This window comes from Sciurus carolinensis, chromosome 2 (assembly GCF_902686445.1).
Source record: "Sciurus carolinensis chromosome 2, mSciCar1.2, whole genome shotgun sequence".
NCBI lineage: Eukaryota > Metazoa > Chordata > Mammalia > Rodentia > Sciuridae > Sciurus > Sciurus carolinensis.
Window position 1 is genome coordinate 13753458 of NC_062214.1, and position 19772 is coordinate 13773229.

General features: G+C 43.0%; 1 protein-coding gene across 2 annotated transcripts in view; it reads right to left on the minus strand.

The window, feature by feature from the left end:
* Positions 1–19772, minus strand: part of Dnttip1 (deoxynucleotidyltransferase terminal interacting protein 1) — a 22277-nt gene continuing 2505 nt past the window's right edge. Inside the window, exons 4-13 of one of the 2 annotated variants that reach the window (XM_047540682.1) lie at positions 15987–16085; positions 9023–9091; positions 8703–8759; positions 8415–8473; positions 6860–6908; positions 4857–4915; positions 4694–4754; positions 2308–2379; positions 481–536; positions 1–362 (exon numbers count right to left, since the gene is read on the minus strand). In XM_047540682.1, the coding sequence (XP_047396638.1) occupies positions 224–362; positions 481–536; positions 2308–2379; positions 4694–4754; positions 4857–4915; positions 6860–6908; positions 8415–8473; positions 8703–8759; positions 9023–9091; positions 15987–16085 (720 nt within the window). In that variant the 3' untranslated portion in view covers positions 1–223. The remainder of the gene's footprint in view (positions 363–480; positions 537–2307; positions 2380–4693; positions 4755–4856; positions 4916–6859; positions 6909–8414; positions 8474–8702; positions 8760–9022; positions 9092–15986; positions 16086–19772) is intronic. The other variant, XM_047540683.1, reaches the window with a different exon arrangement.

Below are 19772 nucleotides of genomic sequence, written 5' to 3' on the forward strand. Positions count from 1 at the left end.
TGTGTTTATTACAAACTGTTTTAATTGCTTCTTATCCCAATAACTTTACAAATATAGAACCATATGCCAGTCTGGGGGTGCTCTGCAGTGAGTCACTACAAACTAGCCCATGCACAGCTTAATGCCACTGAGATCCACCTAGGAGCAGACCCAGTGGTGGCCTCAGCCATGTGGGGAAGAGGGTCTTGGAGGTGGGTTGCCAGTGTAGCCAGTGGACCTGGCCTCAGGTCTGTGGAGGTGCTTCAGCAGCACGATGCTCATTCTCTGTCCGTAGTGTCTCCATGTACTTTCGCATCTTCTCAACCATCCAGGAGGGTAGGACAAAGGATTTCAGCTCCTCTAACTTCAGATCCAGGCATCCTCTAGAATAGACATTGAGGAGGGAAGTTAAAACAAGGGAGGATGTAGGCCCAGCCTTATCCCAGGGGCTACTTTTAAGGCAGAGAAGAGGGTAGGGGGCAGGAGACCACCTAGTTTTACCTGTAGTCATCGCTGGCAGCAAGGTCCCGGATGTCCTCCTCAATGAGGAGGTAGGCCTAGGGCAGGAACAAAGGAGAGTGGTAACTGCCTGTTTCATTTGACCCCAACTTGGTAACACCTTATGGAACATTTTATGCCTGCTTCTAGGTGGTCATAATTTATGATTCAGTAGGGAAGGAAGTATAAGTATGGAGAGACTGTCAGGAAAACGGATCCTTGAGAAAATCTTTCACTCAAATACAAACTTTAGTGGGGGAGACTATTTTTTAAATAAAAAATTTTTTTTTTTTTTTTTTGAAATGGGGGGTTCTTGTTTTTGTTTTTGTGGTGCTGGGGATTGAATCCAGGGTCTCCTACATGGTAGAAGAGTGCTGCATTCCCAGCCCCAAGATAAGGGTCCACACTACCTTGCCTAGGCTGGCCCTGAACTCCTGGTTCAAATGATCCTCCTGCCTTGGCCTCCTTGGTACATACCACCTGCCAGGGATTCTGCGACTAATTTATTTAGAGCCTTTCCTGTTTTAAAAAAGGAGTCGAGGTGGACTATAACAAAATGGTTAAGAGTTAGCAAAATATACTTGGAAACTGCAAACCAGAAGAAGGAAGCTATGTGCTAGCTGGTGATTAAGATAACTTGGTTTTGAGCTTTGTGGCAAAAGGGAAAACATGATAAATGGCACTGCTGCCTAGTTACTAGGCTGCACTGTATTGTCTTGGGCCCTGCAGAATGGCATTGCCCTTGCTGTGGTCTGCAGTGGGCCAGAACCCTCTTGTGAGCTCACCTACAGGGGATGTTGTTCACCACAGGGGAAGGTCTTCTGTGGGACACTCTCATTCTAGTCTTAGGGTCAGAACTAATTGTGTGTCCCTTGAGTACTCTGTCTCCATCTTATGGGTACTGTAAACTATGTAACAGATCAGGTGTCCTTGAAAGGGGCCGAGAGCTGAATCAACGAACACTCAAGAGAGGTCTCCCAGGTCAGCAATGGAAAAAATCAACTTTTTTTTCTGAAGTACTCTTGTGGTGGCTTATTTTAAGTCCTGTTCCCCTTACCCATCAATTTCTTATTTATGTTATATTGCATTTTATGTTATATCAGTAGTAAGTTCCCTTAAATATTTGTGAAATAAGTAAGTGCAGAGTATAAAATAAAATAAACATAGCTTTCACTTTTAGCAGTCAGAAAGGAGATGGCACGCAGTTTACAAGGCCTTTAGAGTCTATCAGGAGGAGTCCCAGTAGAGTACTTGAGTCCGCAGGTGGACGTTGCAAGTGATGCACGAAGCCCTACAGACTATTTAGGACACATACATGCTTTCCTAAGGTTACTACTTGAGCTGAGCTGAGCACTCGTAAAGTGGAGGTGAGTCTGGAAGGGGCTGCCAGGAATGGCAAACACATTTCATCGCATGTGCAAACTCCTACTGAGATGGAGTGCTGCTTGGAGTACCGAGTTGAGAAGATTCTAAAGCTGTCTGGAAAAAGAGTGTTGCGGTCAATGAGTTAAACCTATCCATGGGCATACAAGGGAAAAGCAGTAGTAAGCGTGTCTTGAAACTGCCCATTCCTATACACAAATAATGATCCAAATACGTGGTCTTGGAGAAAAGGGGTGAGAGGGAGAGCGAGGAGGTAAAGAACCCTAATGATAGGGAAGGGAATGCAGGGATTACAGTCTGCTTTTGACCGTGAAGGAATGGACCCTGTAAGTCTCCCTCTGCCACATTTGTAAGGTTTAGGAAATCTTCCAGACTTTGAAGGTAAGCTGTCACCAACAGTCCTCGTGCTGGATGGGCCTTTGGCAGTGTGCAAGTGAACAAGCTTACCATCTTCCCCCCTGTCGCCCGCATGTGATGCTGCTCAGCCAGCCAGTGCTTGTCCTGAGGGTCAGCTGCATACTGCGGGATGAAGTTATAAGAGACATTAGCTAGTGTGGGGGGCTTTCCTCTGGGTCCCTGAGCAGTTCTTACCAACAGGACCTTGTCCTAGCATGCAGATAAAGAGGCCTCACTAGTCTCTTCAGAGCAAGCCCAGGAGGCCAGAGACTGTGACCTAATTCCCAGAGATTTAATATACTACGAATCCTCACACCCTTCCTTTCTCAAAACACAGAATCAATTTTTGGGTGAAAAAAATAAAACCAGAGACCAATATGTACAGTGTGATCTGAATAAATAAAATATTAGTAAGGACAAGGAGACAGACATGCACACTTTGCATGCACACATACTCTAGGCACATGCGCACAGAAGAGGGTATGTTCCACTGTGGTTGCTGGTGACCTCTAAGGGAGGAAACTCAGTCAGGAATGAGGGGCACTTTGTCTTTTATTCCCTAGACTTTCTGCGTATTGTTTGAATCTTTTAAGGAGAAGAATGGGTTTATAGTTCTGTGATTATAAAAAGTTTAAAAAAGGAAATGAAAAATTTGAAAGATGGAAAAATGGGCCAAAAATGTACTAAGCAGTTTATAGAACAAATACAAATAGGCTGTAAATGACTAGAAAGATACTTATGATCACTAATACAGAACTGTGAAGTAAATAAAAAAAAATTCCCTTCATTTATTAGACTGAAAAAATTAAAGAGAGGCAACACACTGTTAAGAGAAAAGGGGGTGGGGGCTTATTACAGATAATGGGTCTTAGAATTGGGGAACTATGCTAAGCAAAATGAGTAACAGTGAGTCCCTTACTCAGTGACAGGATTATGCTGGTGCCTTACTACATTCTCTCTTAATTAACCCCAAGAGGTTGGACTATCATCATTCTCATTTTTTATGTGAAAAAAACAGACTCGGAAATGTGGAGCCATGTGCTCAAGGTCACACAGCTGAGCTGGTAAGGAATGAAACCCACATTGAAACCATACTCTAACCACCCTGTGATGGGAATTTGCAGTAGGTCCCAGAGAATGTCCATGTAGGGGATGATACAAGTAGGGGTCTTGGGGGAGGCAGGTCTTAAGTAACAGTTAGAAAGCTAAGGTTGGGGAGGAAGGTCATCCGGGTAAAGGGACAGCAGGAGTAAAGACATGAAGAGGGGAAAATAATGACGTGGCAAATAGGCTAAAGCGTTTCTGTGTTGGAAGTCCTGGGTCAGAATGCTGGAAAAGAGCCAGCAGTTCTGCTCTTCAAAGCACTTGCAGAGTTGCTTAGGGTCTCGCTAAGGGGCTGAGGCTAGTTTTGAACTTGCAATCCTCCTGCCTCAGCCTCCCAAACCACTGGGATTACAGGTGTGCACCACCATGCCCAGCTGCCATACTATTTTTAAATCTATGTGGATGTTTTGTGATTGATGAAATACAAATTCATCTAAGAGAATGAATGAACTTAAGACCTCCCTATTATTTTCTCAAACAGTGGGGACCAAAGCAAGCTGCTCTCCAGGGAAGAGTCATCTCTGTGAAAAGGGGAACCCTGTCTTGCTCCAACTGCTTTATTTCACAGACAGCTGCATACAGTGGGCAAGGGCTCAGGCTCTGGAGAAGGGAGTCCTAGATTTGACTCCTGACTCACCACTTACCAGTTGAGTAACTCTGGCCAAGTCAGTCTTCCCTGACATCCACTTTTTTCATATTTGGATAGGATAACAATGTATCTATTCCACCCCCCCCCCCCCGCCCCCAAGGCAGATCTCCCTATGTTGTCCAGAGTGGCCTCAAAACTCCTGGGCTCAAGCAATTCTCCCTCCTCAGCCTCCCATGTGTCTGGGATTACAGGTGCACATCACCACACCTGGCTAATGCTATCATTTTTTTTTTTTTATACTGGGGATTGAATCCAGGGTGCTCTACCACTGAGCTATATCCCTAGTCCTTTTTCTTTTGAGACAGGGTCTTGCTAAGTTGCTGAGGCTGGCGTCTGACTTGTGCTCTTCCTGCCTCAGCCTCCTGAGTTGCTGGGATTACAGGCGTGTACCACCATGCCTGGCTATAATACCTATTTTAAAGGAGAGTTCCAGGACATAATGTAAGTGTAGCTCTTAAAACTATGGCACACAATCATCATGCAAGGAAAGTAGCTAATATCACTGAGGGACAGTAGCCTTGAGTAATTCACAAGAAGTAAAGGTGAATGGGGAAGGAGCAACTAGAACCCAGATGTTCTGACTCCCAGATTACTGTGTGCTCCGAGCTTGTCTGTGCTATGTACAGGTCCCAAAGCCATCTACTCCCAGTGCAATGGCCGGCCTACCTCCCAGCACTCACCTACCTTAAAGAGGTGTGGGTGCTTGATGTAGATTCTCCCTCTGGTGCCCCCCATCCCTAGGGCCCTGTAAAGTAAAAGATGAGGGGTAAGGATTCCATTAGGCAGAGCCTCTGGTAGTTGGGTCCCAAGTTGTCCCTTCCATTAGCATCAAAGCTCTTAGACTCACTTGTTGGCTCGAGAGCCCAACACAAAGGTGGTAGATTCATTTAGCCGAGCTGGGTCCCACTGTACAAAAAAGAGAGAGGCTGGTGAGGGTGAGGTTTAATGAGGTGAGCAGGACAGAAACACTCCTCCCCTGTCATTTCTCATTATCCTTATCCATCATTTAATAGTCTGTTCAGGAAATGAACTACTTATAATATAGTAGGTCCTGTGTTAGATACTGGGGATAAAAGATGATTAAGACATACTTTTTTCCAGAAGCCCCACACATAGATACAGCCACTATGCAATGGGGCAGTGACAAGGCTGAATGATGGCTGTGAGTGGTGCCAAAGTGGATGGAATAGTCAGGAAGTCTTCCTTAAAGAGACAGTCCCTAAGTTAATTCTGAAAGGTGAGCATGAGTTGGACAGGATAGAGGGAAGGAAGATGGGCATTCCAGAGGGTAGTGTGTATAAAGGCAGGTGGAGAGCTCTTGGCATGCTGGAGAAACTATGAGCAATTCTGTGTTGCTAAAGGAGAAAGCAAGCAAGGGAGTGGAACTGATGAGGCTGGCGAGAGCAAGCACAGCAGAGCTGGAGGTCACAGGAAGCTACCTTTAAGGGACATGGTGACAGGCAGGGAGAGCAGTTTAGAGGCTGCTGTGATCAAGCAGAACTGAAGCAAGATGGGGACTGAGCTAGGACCAGTAGTCAGGAGGAGAAGTAATAGGGACTCTAGTATACTTAGAAGAATAGAATCATTCAGGACTTGACGGGATATAGGGAGGAGATGGAAAGGGACAGGAAAAGATGACAGAAGGTAAGTGATGTAAGGGAAGGTCAATGAGAAACACTCCAATTTCAATTTTGGATATGCTGCTTTTGAAAGGCCTATGGATCTTCCAGGCAGAAAGGTCTAGCAGATAGGACAATATACAAGTTTTAAAGCAGAGAGGTATGTGATAATCAAGAGACTGGGGGGGCTGGGGATATAGCTCAGTTGGTAGAGTGCTTGCCTTGTAAGCACAAGGCCATGGCAAGAAAGATCTGGGAGAGTGCAGGGCCACCAGGTTAAGGGAGTAAGTAGAGTTCTAGAGAAGGCATGACAACCAGAGGGAAAGCAGAGAGGAACAGAAGGGAAGAGGTGGCCAATGTCTTCCACACATAGCTCTGATGAAGACGGGTACTTTTATCTACGAACAATTACTATATTTAAAGAAAGGATTCAATCCTTAAAAGAACTTGCAAACAACTGTTTGGGAGGCAGCAGAGGCTAATGGTGTCAACAGACTTTGGGTCTGAGGCTTGGCTCTATAGCTATATGACTTTGGGCAAATCTCAAGTGTATTAAGAGCATAAGATATAACTAGTAAAAAATAATTTTTGGCTGCAGGGGAGTTGGCAGGAAAGGAAGCTCCTCCAACTACAGAATGATATAAAATCTATCTCATAAGTTTGACTTAAAGATTAAATGAGGGGCTGGGGTTGTGGCTCAGTGGTAGAAAGCTTGCCTAGCATGTGTGAGGCACGAGGTGTGAGTTCAGCACCACATAAATAAATAAAATAAAGGTTCATCGACAACTAAAAAAAATTTTTTTAATTAAAAAAAAAAAGATTAAATGCGATAATCCATATGAAAGATTTAGGCAGTGCCTGTCACATAGTAGGTAATGAGCAAAGTATTAGACCACTAGTGAGATAAGGATTCGGCCTTCTCTTTGTTACAGATTTTTTTGGGGGGCAGTCCTGGGATGGGAATAAAGGCCCATGCATGCTAGGAAGTGCTCTACTGCTAAGCTGCACCCCCAGCCTCACCCTCTCTTTATTTTGTCTCTAATTCCAATTCTTATGTGGGATCTTCTCAGGAGGATCAGGTGGCTGGCAGTGGAGAAAGGGAAGATGGCTCTGGAATTGTGAACACACATCACTGATGCCTCTTTCCCTCACTGGGTCCCCAGAGCCTTGGCTCGGTCTCTCTGGGATACTGATCCCTGCCACAGTCACATAATATGTTCATAAATCATACCTTGGGGCCTTCTCGGCGAATTGGTTCAGAGGATTTTGGCTTCCATCTGCTTGAAAGGAAAAGAAGAAAGGTGAATTCTCTAAGGTGGGACCAAGACTGGAAGGAAGTTTGCTAATGGTGGCAAGTTCCTCATGTAGTCTCACTTTAGCCCCTGGCAACTTATTAGAGGAGTGCTCAACTGGGGACGGGGACGCTTTAGCACTGGCTCTGACAGGACCTGGCAGGAGGGCAACTTGTGAGCTGCAGCCTTCTCATCTGTCTGCAGGAGATAAGAACAGCAGCTGCCCTGTTTTTGTTTTTGCAGTGCTGGGAGTGACCTCAGGGCCTCACACATGGGAGGCAAGTGCTCTACCAATGAGTCACACCCCCAGCCCCTGCCCTACCTATCTTGTGTTCATGAGGAACCAAACTGATTCAGGTAGGAAACAAATCTAAGGGATGGCAATTAATGCTATTCCCTGGCCTATGTCGGTGGTTTCAAACTACCCCCACCTGCCTTAACGAGAAGAATATGACTTCATCTGCTTCATATACTGGGTTTCCATGAAATTTTGTTTATGCAGCTTCAAAACTCTTTAAACCAGGGCTGGGGAGATAGCTCAGCTGGTAGAGTGCTTGCCTCGCAAGCACTAAAGCCCTGAGTTCAATCCCCAGTACCGTGCAAAAAGAAAAGAAAAAAAAAAAAAAAAAAAACTCTTTAAACCTCAGGGGTGGGGAAGGGTTGAATAGGTAGAGCACAGAGGATTTTTAGTGTGGTGAAAATACTCTGTATTATACTATAACAGTGGATACCTGTCATTTGTACAAACTAATAGAATGTACAACACCAAGAGTGAATGCTAAGGTACCCTATGGACTCTGGTGATAACATCAAAGTAGATTCACCAGTTGTAACAAATGTACCATGTGGATGCCAGATGTTGCAAGTGTGGAGGCAGGGTGTATATGGAATAACTTCTTTATCTTCCACTCAGTTTGTTATGAACTTAAAAGTGCTCTAAAAAAATAAAGACTTAAAGACTGGGGATGTAGCTCAGTGGCAAAGTGCTTGTGCAGCATGTGTGAAGTCTTGGATCAATTTCTAGTAATGTGAAACAAACAAACTTTGAAAAGGGTCATCCTATAGACAATGTAGTATAGGTTTTCCTTACTAACAGTATGATCTTGGGCACATAATCCTCTGAGTCTTTCTCTTTCTATTTTTCCCCTTTTTTTCTTCGCTGTTTCTTTGCTAAATGAATCATTCCTTCTTTAGAGGGTGGCTGTAAGGATTAAGAGGTGAAATCTACAATGTGTTTAGATCAGCTACAAGCATTTGACATACACTAGCAATGAAACAACAGTTCCATCAAGCTGGGCTGAGCTGTCCTGAGGCAGAAACAGGGTAGAGTCCTCCTGCTCCCTCCACCACTCCTACACCGGGGTAGCCCTCCTCCGTGGGCTTACGCAGGGAGATCTGACTTCACGAGGCACAGGATTGTGGCCTCCTTCCCTCTGAGACCACTGCGTCCCTCCGCTCCCTTCAGCTCTCACCACACTGGTGCCCCCTACTCACACCATGCCGGCTGCTGCCCGGTCATTTGACAGAATGTGTCCAGGAGGCCGTCCTTTCCTCTGCCACAAAGAACAGCTGTCAGAGTCCCGACCCCGTGGGAACACTTCCCCACCACCTCCCACCCCTACTGGCATGTCCAGGGTCCCCTGGTGGAAGAACTTTTCCAGAGAGTTCAAATGATATTTGGGAGGGAAACAGAGTGACGAGGGTTCCTGCCCCCTATCCCTAGAAAGGCCTAAAGGTGCACGAGGAAGCTGAGCACCCTCTCCCAGCTAGAAAATGGCATACCTTTTTGGGAATGGGGCTTCCTCGATGGGCACATTCCTCTTCGGCCTGCCGGCCACGCTAAAAGAAAATGGAAGGGAGTCAGTGGAAGAGGAGTGCCTGGGTGGTGCAGGTCTGCTGGGGTTGCAGAAGACAGAGCCTCTGGTCTGTAGCCCTCTAGCTGCTGCCTGACCCAGGCCCCAGAAGCCCATCCGGCATGGTCCTATTTGGACGTGGACCTACCAATGGGTGGTACTTGAAACTTCTCTGGACCTACATACTTCATGTGCCTCCCAACCTCATTTATTTCCCCCTCCCAGACCCCAGGACACAATGACTCTAACCTTTATCCCTGGAAGCTCATGGGTCAATCTGGGTATTACTTTTTCTCCATCTGAAAATAGTAGCTTAGCCTGAAAGGAAAAGATCAAGTGTTAACAGTCACTATTTTGGTTGGTCAACATATCCTGCCTCTATTGTTTTAGACACAACTCCAAGGCTTAAAACCTTTCCATAGTCAATATGAGAAGGCAAGGTGACATACATTTATTTAAAAAATAGATGAGATAGAAAGACATAAATACATCTATTTATTTACAACAAGTGGATCTGGGGCTTCATGGAGTAGCACATTGCTCTTCTGCCTGCTGGTCAAGCTAAAGGAAGAGGGAAGGGAGTCAGTGGGAAAGCTTTTCTTCTTCTTCTTCTTCTTCTTTTTTTTAATTTTGGCGGTACTGGGAATTGATCCCAGAGGTACTCTACCACTGAGCTATATCCCCAGCCTTTTTTAAATTTTGAGATGGGTCTTTCTAAGTTTTCCAGGCTGGTCTTGAACTTTTGACTCTCCTGCTTCAGCCTCCCATGTAGCTGGGATTATAGGCATGCACCACTACACCCAGCCCTATTTTATTTTATTAAAAAAAATCTGATTAATGATCATTGTTGAACAGTTAGAAAATGTAATGAAGCAAAATTTAAAAATCAAATCTGAAATCTCATTATTCACAGAAAACTCGTGCTAACTTTTCAATGTAAACTCTCCCTTTTTCCACGTAAATATACGCATGTTTTTCTAACTGAATACATTAATATCATACATGTCCTCAATAAACTCCCATTTTTCATTTAATAAATCTTGAATACCTAGGACATAAGTACCAGGGATACAGTGGTGAAGAAGATATTGTGGAGTTCCTTGCTTTGTAGAGTTTATATTCTGTGGATAATGAACAAATTAATGTATAAAGAAGGTGATTTTGGGCCACAGTAAATACAGTGAAGAAGGAAAACTCCACGCAGAGGAGACACAGTCACCAGAGGGGAGGGAGGGCTATTTTAAGGGGGTGCTCAGGGAAGGTCCTACAAGAAGACAGTCTCTGAACTGAGACAGGAGGCTGTAAAAAGAGCTGAGCAGAGTTGGGTGTGCCGAGGCCCAGCTAGCCAGTGGCTAAGGCAGGAGGATGGCTCAAACCTACAAGTTTGAGACCAGCCTAGGTAAGCAGTGATCCCTCCACCTCCAAAAAGAAAAAAAGAAAAGAAGAAAGGAAAGTAGAGCAGAACAGAGGTGTGTTTTGGCAGTAGGAAGAAGTGCAAAAGCCCCAAGCAGGGAAGACTCAGCTCCAGCAAGGAAGAAACAGTCAGCCTGCAAGTAGTGGGCAAAGGGAAGCGAGGAGCCTGGGAATGGGAGGCCAGGTGGAGGGTGGCGGGGGCCTCGCAGGTGCAGACTGGGTTTCAACACCTCTGGAGCAGCACTGACGGAGCTCCTGGACCACTCTTCTCCTGGCTTCTATGGCCATGCTCTCATATTCTCCTCCTTGGATCACTCTTTCTTAACCTTCTTTGCTGGCTTAACCTCCTCAATCTGGCTGTTTCCATCTCTAACCTCTTTCATTAGATATTCTATCTTTTCTCATTGATGCTCACAGCTTCAATTAACATCTGCAAACTGATGACTCTGTAATTTTTCAAAATCTTCAGTGTAGCTGAAAGGATATCCTTTGAAGTCTAGACTGAGAAACCAAATGGTCTGCCCCAGGCATATGCTGGATGTCTCAGATTTGTTAAATCCAAATTGGACTCATGACTGTTTCTGCCACACTTTGTTCCTTTTCAGGTAAGAGTATACCTGGTCTCAACGTGTAATTAAGTATGCACACATATGTGTGGTGATAATTCTTAGTTGTTTAACGAGGCTGTAAGATCTATGAAGGCAGGAGGCCTGTTTGTCACTCATTCAGTTACTGGATCATTCGCAAACACGTACCATACATGTCATATTCCATGGCCAGGAATACAGTGATGAATAAGGCCGTACTCAACTCTTGTAAAGCTCAGCATTGTAGTAGAGGTGGGGAAGGACTGGGAGGGAGGTGGAGAATAAGCAAATGAACATAATAATTTCATAATAATAAATAAGTGCAATGAGAGTGAAGTGGAGAGGGAGTGAGGTGGAGGGGCTGCTTTAGATGGAGTGGTCAGGAATGGGCTCTCTCAAGAAAAGAAGAGATAAGGGCAGAGCACGCTGGGCAGGGAGGAAAGCAAGTCAAGTGTGTTGGAGGAGCAGAACAGAGTCCAGAAAGGCTAGAATAGCCAATGAAGGGGTGGCAGGATGAAAGGAGTTAAAAAAGCAGGAAGGAGCTGCTCTAGGCAGGGCTCTATGGATTAGGGTAAGGCATTAGAATTTTATTTTATCTGCAACAGGAAGTCACTAGAGGATTTGAAAGAGGAGCCGAATGGTCTGATTCATCTTACAGAGATTAGACTGGCTACTGCTAGAAGGGATTGGAAGTGGGTAAGAGTGAATGTAAGCACAGTCCCTGAGATATAAATTTGTGAATCATCAGCAGCCCAAAATGACTTCAAAGTCAAAGGATTAGATGAAGCCATAGTTGAACTCATCTTAGGAAGTAATGGAATAGAAAAGGTCTGAGGACTGAACTCAGGAGCATCAACAAGCAGAGGTCAGGGAGAGAATATGCACTAGCCAGAGGCTGGAAAAAAGTTGAGGGTAATGGAACCAAGAGAGAATGTTCCAGGGTTGGGGTTGTGGCTCAGTGGTAGAGCACTTGCCCAGTAGGTAAATATATAAATAAATAAAATACAGGTCCATCAACAACTAAAAAAATAAAGAGAGAGAGAGAAAGAGAATGTTCCAAGAGACATGAAATGAGCCAATGTGACAAATGCCACATGAATAAGTTAAGCAGTCAGGGTCCACTGGATGACAACATGGAGGACATGATAAAAGGGTTCTTAGTGAAGTGGTGGGAACTCAAGCCAAAACAAAGTGAGTAGAAGAATGAAAGGGGTGAGAAAGGGAGCCAGTGATTGCTGACAACCTTTTTTTTTTGTGGGTGGTGGTGGTGGGGATTGAACCTGAGTGCTCTACCACTAAGCTATATCCCAGCCCGTTTTATTTTTTGAGGACAGGATCTCACTAAGTTCCCCAGGTTGGCCTCAGCCTCCTGAGTGCTGGTACTACAGGTGTGTACCACCACCACCTGGATTGCAAACAGCCTTTCCTGAAGTGTGGCTTGAAATAGAAACAGAAACAGTGTGGTAGCTGAAGGAACTGCAGGTTCCAGGGTGGACTGTCTACTCACCACTGTCCTCTCGGTGCCCCAATGAATAAGCACATATTATATAAAGACATACATGGGGAAAAGCCCGGAAGAAAGCACACCAAATGTTGAGTGGTTACTGCAGGGTAGTGAGATTATGAGAAACTTCATGTATGATATGCATGCATTTTTAAAATTTATGGTACTAGGGATTCAACTCAATGCCTCCTGCATGCTAGGCAAGCACTCTTACTACTGAGCTATATCCTGACCCCTTTCTAAATTTTATTTTGACGACAGAATCCTGTTAAGTTGCCCAGGCTGGCTTTGCAGTTATGATCCTCCTGCCTCAGACTCCAAGTAGCTGGGATTACTGGTGCTGTACCACTGTGCCTGGCTCTTCCTTACAGTTTATGTTTTCTAAGTTTAAGGCAACAGGTAACATTTACTAAGTTTCATGCTGAGCTAAATATTCAGGAGTGTTTCATACAAAGAATCCTCAAACATCCTATGAGGTAGAAACCTCTATTCCCATTTTGCAGATGAGAAAATGGACATTATTAATGTAAGGTAACTTGCCTAAGGTCATACAACTAGTCAGTGGTATAGCCAGGACTCCCACTGGGGCAGTTTTAAATCAAGAGAAAACTTGCATTCTTGATCACCATGTCAAATTTTTCTTAATAAATGCATATCGCCTGTCTGTATAAAATAAACATAAAAACGATTACCCTAACATAACAAAATCAAACCATCAAACAGAAAACTCAAGGCAACAAGATCAGGCATTTCTCCCTAAGAAATACCTGAAGATGGGTTAGCTAAGGACCTTAGGGAACAGCTCTGAGATGGTCAAGATGTAGTATAAGAAGTCAAAGCAAACAAACCAAGAATTCACCCACTCAAAGCTAAAAAATTCCTATTCTATTTAGTACCACGTCCAGACTAGGATTTTTTTGTTTTTGTTTTTGGTAATGGGGATTGAACCCAGGGGTGCTTTACTACTAAGCTATATCCCCAGACCTTTTTATTTTGAGACAGGGCCTTGCTAATTTGTCCTGGCTGGCCTCCAATTTGCAATCCTCCTGCCTCAGCCTCTTCAATGCCTGGGATTACACAAGTGCACCAGTTGGTCTGGCTGAAGAATCTTTTAATGCAACAAGAAATTTTGCATATGGTTTAGACAAGGGGACCCCCAAAGATGTTCCAACTACCCTGATGGCCATCTGAAAGCTAAACTATGATGTAAGAAATACTCACTGTAATCATGAATGTAACAGTGTATTTAATCTCCAGTTGTTCTGATCCCCTACACCTGTACTGTGTTGTTAGTTTATGTATATTATCCCATTTAACCCCACAGCAAACCATTGGTGGTAGGGAGTGGCTTTATTCCTATTTTGAGAGAGGAGGAAACTGAAGCTCAGAAAGGTTAAAGACTTGCTTGAAGTTTCTTGATTCATCTGGTTTCCTGTTGGGTTAGGATGACTCTTTGGGCTTTTTATCTCCCTGTGCTCAGATTCCATGGTGAACTCACAACCTTCTATTCCATATTCTGGGTTCTTATGAGTAGTGGTAAGGGCCAGCTCTGGATGTTGGACATGGGGATTCAGGAGACTGAAAAGGTATTCATTGAGTTCAAGTTATGCCCAATTTAACTTCATCTTTTACCTGAACCCCTCAAAGGTCTCCTAAATTCCCCTTCCAAACCAATCTCCTAAAGCAGCCAGAGTAATCTTTTCAAAGTGCAAATCTCATTAGGCCACTCTTCTGGCTACAAATTCCGTATGTGTAATATGGCTTGTGCTCTCTGTAATCTGCCTCTGCCTGTGTCTCCAGTGGTATCATGTATCACTCTATCCACCCTCTAAAAACAGTGGCACTGGCTTCTTTCTGTTCTTTAGACCTTCTGCACTCCCTTCTGCCTCTGGCCTTGCTTCCTAAACTTACACACTTGTAACAAATTATAACTACAGTTATCACTGTGTGACTACTTGAGTAATGTCAAGGGCTCTTGGAGTAAGGGCTATGCCTGTTTTGCACATCACTGCTGGGCCTGGCACAGGAGCATAGTAATGAGCACAAGGTGGGCCCCTCAATAATATTAGTCAAAGAGATAAACTCAAGAAAGCATTTTGGGATGCAGTAAGTAAATATTTTATCAATTTAGGCTTTTTTTTTTTTTTTTTTTTTTTTTTGTGCTAGGGATTAAACCCAGGATCCTCTGGTCTCAGTCTCCTGACTCGTTGGGATTACAGGTGTGTGTCACAGCACCCTAGCATCAATTTAATCTTTTTTTTGGTACCTGGTATTGAACTCAGGGGCACTGGACCATTGAGCCACATTCCCGTCCTATTTTGCACTTTATTAGAGATGGGGGTTCACTGAGTTGCTTAGAGCCCCTCGCTGCTGCTGAGATTGGCTTTGAACTTTGTCTCAGCCTCTCAAGCGCTGGGATTACAGTGTGTGCCACTGTGCCTGGCTCAATCTAATCTTGCTTCAACTCAAACTTATAAGAATATTATTAACCAAACTTTGTTTTATTATTAGGCAGTTGTTATACATGATCATAAAACACTGAAGTCATGGAAGTGAGTTAATGAATCTGGCCTCTTAGGAAAACGGTCAGTTTAAACTGACAGTCTATGAGAACCAGACTGAGGTTCACTGTACTGACAGGATGAAGTTCAGGCCCTGGTCTTGCTTCTTTCTGAGGCTACATCTGAGTAGCTAGCCAGTCAACCTCTTTCATATCACTATAGTTTACCTCATAGGAGTGAACTCAAACTAGTCCTTGTGTCTCTGATTATGAAGAAATTTCCATCTTTCACAGCTGATGGTTTCACAGTAAAGAATCTGGGTGATGCTGACAGTTCCTATTAATAACAAGCTGACGTATGCAAACATGTTCTCTACTGTCTTGGGAACACAGTAATTTCTAGACTTGATGTCATGCCTCCTGACCATACCAGAGAGGTGGTGAGACAGCAAGTGTGCCTAGTCTCCATGACCCTGAAAGGAGCTATAACACGTTGAAAGGTGATCCGCCAAGCACCCTCACGGGTGAGATAGATCTTAGCTATCTAATTCTTGTGTCTTAAGTTACAATTCCCTTTCTTCTTTTGGTTTGGCTTTATATAATCTTTATGTTTTTGCAAGCTTTGTGAGGTATGAGTGACAAATTATATAAATTTCAAGGTGCACAATGTGGTATTTGATGTACCATATACATATATTATGAAATGATGATCATAATAAAATAACCAACAAATCCATCACCATATAGGTATTTTGTGTGGAACACTTAAGATCTACTTTCTTAGCAAATTTCAAGCACACAGTAGAGTATTATTAACTACAGGTCACCCTGCTGTACATAACATCTCAGAAATCATTCATCCTAAAACTGAAAGTCTGTGTTCTTTGACCAATATTTCCCCCTTCCCTGGTACCCACCACTGCACTCTCTGCTTCCATGAGTTTGCTAAGCACAAGTTCTTTATGTGTAAAACCAGGGATGAAAAAAAAACCCTTCTGAGACATAAATGAAATAATGCATCTATCACTATACCTGGCACCTAATACCTACTTCTCTTCCTTGTCTGTCAACAGCAGTTCCAAGTCCTACCTGGATGTAAGTGGCTTACTGGGCATGTCCCCAAAATACCACTGATGATAGGATCACATTTCTTAGCAGAGCCCTGAGGGCTGAACCCTGTGCCTGTCTGTCTTGGCCCTTTGGTCTCACCTGCTCTAGGCAGCTCCGACAGGCCTCCTGGATCAGTTGCTCTGCATCCACCTCTTCCCCAACATTGTCTCGCACGTTCAGTGCTGCCTTCTGGAAGAACTAGGGAAGCACAACAGAGGACACGGTCAGAAGTTCTGCTAATTTACAATAGTCTGAAGGACTGGATAATTAAAACAGAAGCTTTTATTCCTGCTCTCATACAGAAGGAAATGTAATTATGAGCAGTGTTGGGGTTAGACAGATTTAGATTCTAAATTGGGCTCTATCTCCCCCTTTATTCCTCTCTTAAGGATATAATCACAGAGGTGCCCAAAAGATTAATGTGCAAACAGTACAAAACCAAAGGGTAACCTAATGTCAAAGCATAGCTTAAATAAATTATGAAATTCTATGCAAATACTAAAAATCATAGTAAGGATAGTGTAGAATATATTTTTGACATGACAATGTATTCATGCTATACTGAAAAGTGAAGCAAGCAGGTTATAAATACTTTGGTAAAGAACAAGTTTATGAACAGCAAAAAAAAAAAAAAAAAAAAAGAGACAAAAGAACTGTAAGGATAATATATAGCAGTGATACCATAGATGATTATTTTCTTCTTTGCCTATCTATAATCTCTTTATTTTATAATGTACATGTATTATTTCCATAAAAGAAAAAAAAATAATGCTTGTGGCCTAAAGTGAATAAATCAGAGTAGGCCAGAAAAGATCAAGACAGCAGAAAAGTCTATTGGGATTCTCACTGCCCAATCCCCAATCTGTGGAACTGGAAGAAGGGAGAACTTGCAAGGGTCCCTGGATACCAGCAAGGGAAAGGAATGGCAGAGGGTTCCTCTTCTGGGATAGAGGGAGAATTTGAGCCTGAAAATACTGAGGATAAGGTAATAAGGCCCCCAGACATACCTGGGAGGTACCTGAAAACATATTCATTAGGAGTCCCAGTTGTGTCTCCAGAAGAAAGTACCAGTTCTCTCTGGGACATAGAAAAAATCTGAAAACTATAATAAATATTCCTACTGCGGGAGACAACTCTGGGGATGTATTGCTACTTTATATTTAGCAAGGTCAAAGGCCTCTGTTGATAACATCAAACCAAGAAGTGTGTGAAAGGACTGAATCAGAGACCTCAAGAGCTTAGGAAAAATACATCAGGCCAAATTAAATGACTGGATATTGAGCTGATTGATTTTCTGGTGCTGGGGATCCACATACTAAGCAACCACTCTATCACTGAGCTATATTCCCAGTACGGATGAGTTCGACTTTAAAACAAAAATCTGAAAACTGGAGATAAGTATTGGTGTTCAATACTGACTACTGCTAGAGGAAAAGTCAATTAAAATAATCTGAATACTTTTCAAGCAGCCTGTGGGAGAGCAGTGCAGTGGACGTATGGGGTGAATGAAAGCTGCCTCTGGATCTGAGAACGAAATTAGGAAACAAATAAAGCATCTGCGAGCACTACAGGTAGAAATGCAAAATGGCACAACCTCTTCGTTTTTTGTTGTGGTGCTGGGGATTGAACACAGGGCCTTGTGCTTGCAAGGCAAGCACGCTACCAACTGAGCTACATCCCCAGCCCTACACAACCTTTTTGGAGAGCGATTTTCTTTTCCTTATTACCCATAAATTTCATCTCTAGGAATTTATCCCCCAGAAATACTCTCACGAGTGAACAAAGATGTTCACTCCAGTAATGTTTGTAATAGGGAAAAGCAAGAAACAATCTGAATATTCTAGGGACTAGTTAATTAAATTATGGTACATCTATAAAACAGACTACTCTATAAAAAGAAGGAGGGTGAGCTATTGTGTACTGACCTAAAGTGAAATAAATACACGACCAAAAGTGAAATAAATCAAGTTACAGAACTGTTTGTATGTGTGCATATAAACATGCACACAACCAACCCACCCACATATAAAGCTGAGAGTTTGGTATCTCTAGGAGATGAACTGCAGTGACTTTTGGTTCTTATTTAAAAAAAATATCTTTGTGTATGTATATGTGGTACTGGGGATTGAACCAGGGGCTGGCACATGCTAGGCAAGCACTCTATCACTGAGTTTCAACCCAGCCCTTTTAAAGTTGTCCATGTTGACACTGAATTTGTGATCCTCCTGCCTCAGCTTCCTAAGTGTCTGAACTGCAGGTATGAACCACATCTGGCTGTATTATTATTATTATTTTTAGTTTTTTAAAGATGTTATAGACCTTTATTTTATTCATTTATGTGGTGCTGAGAATTGAACCCAGTGTCTCACACATGCTAGGCAAGCCCTCTACCACTGAGCCACAACCCAGTCCCCTATTTTTTAATTAATATTTTCTTATTAAAAATTTCACATATACAGAAAAGTTGAAATGATTATTTAATAAATAGCTAATACCCACCAAAGACTAAAATTAACATTTTAGTATATTTGCTTCATCACCTATTAATATACTTATCTATCCATCCATAAATCCATTTTGTAATCTTTTTTTTATAACCTATATTACTAAAATCTAAAAAATTAAAAAATTAAAAAATTTTGGTATTGGGGATTGAACCAAGGGGTGCTTTGCCACTGAGTTACATCCCCAGTCCTTTTTATTTTTTATTTTGAGGCAGGATTTTGCTAAGTTTCTGAGGCTGGGCTTGAACATGCAATCCTTCTGCCTCAGTTTCTCAAAACACTTTGATTACAGATGTGCAACACCACAACTGGCTAAAATCTAAAGTCTTCACTGTGGCTTCAAAAGTTTTACTTGAGCTGGGCTCATTACCTCCCAATCACTTTGTTACTCTCCCAATTCAATCTGTTCCACACTGGTCAATTTCTGCTTTGAATGTGCCAAGCACTCCTGACTCAGGGCTCTGCCATTTTCTCTGCACTTAGACCACTTTTCTCTCACTTGTCTGTATGGCTTGCCCTGCTTCACTTTATTCAGGTTTCCACTCAAATGTCTTCTCTTTCCTATTCACAATATATACAACAGCAATGTTGCTGGGCATTGTGGCACATGGTTGGAATCCTAGCTACTTGGGAGGCTGCGGCAAGAAGATCACCAAGTTTGACACCAGCCTCAGCAACTTAGCAAGACCTTATCTCAAAATAAATAAAAAGGACTTGATTAGCATGCAAGCATGGGTTTGATCCTTAGCACCATTAAGAAATTAAACAAAAAAAGCAACCCTATGTCCCAGAGGTCCTCTCTTCCCTTCTCTTCTCTCATTCCCTACAGTAGTACTTATTTGCTAAAGAAAACAAGGTTACTGTTATTTCCACTCTACATTCCCAATGACTACAACAGTGTCTGGCGGTATGGCAGTAGCTTAACACATGTATTTTTTTGGTGTTGTGCATGGTTGTTGGTTATCAAACCCAGGGCTTTGGCATATGCTAGGAATAAGAGTTAAAAACAACAACAACAACAAAACGAGCAGAAGTTTGAGAAGAAAACAGAGTTTGGCAGGGTATGGTGGCACATGCCTGTAATTTCAGCAACTTGAGAGGCTAAGATAGGAGGATTGCAACTTCAACGTCAGCCTCAGCAACTTAGAGAGGTGCTCAGACCCTGTCTCAAAATTAAAAAAAATAAATCTTTGGGGTGGCAGTGGGGTAAGAGAAGAATGGAGGAACTTTGGCTTGTGTACAGGGAAATGTAGTGCAAGGGGGTGGGGGAAAGAAAGATATTGGACTGAGACAGACATTATTACCCTATGTACACATATGATCACATGAATGGTATGAATTTACATTGTGTACAACCATAGAAATGAAAGGTTGTTCCCCA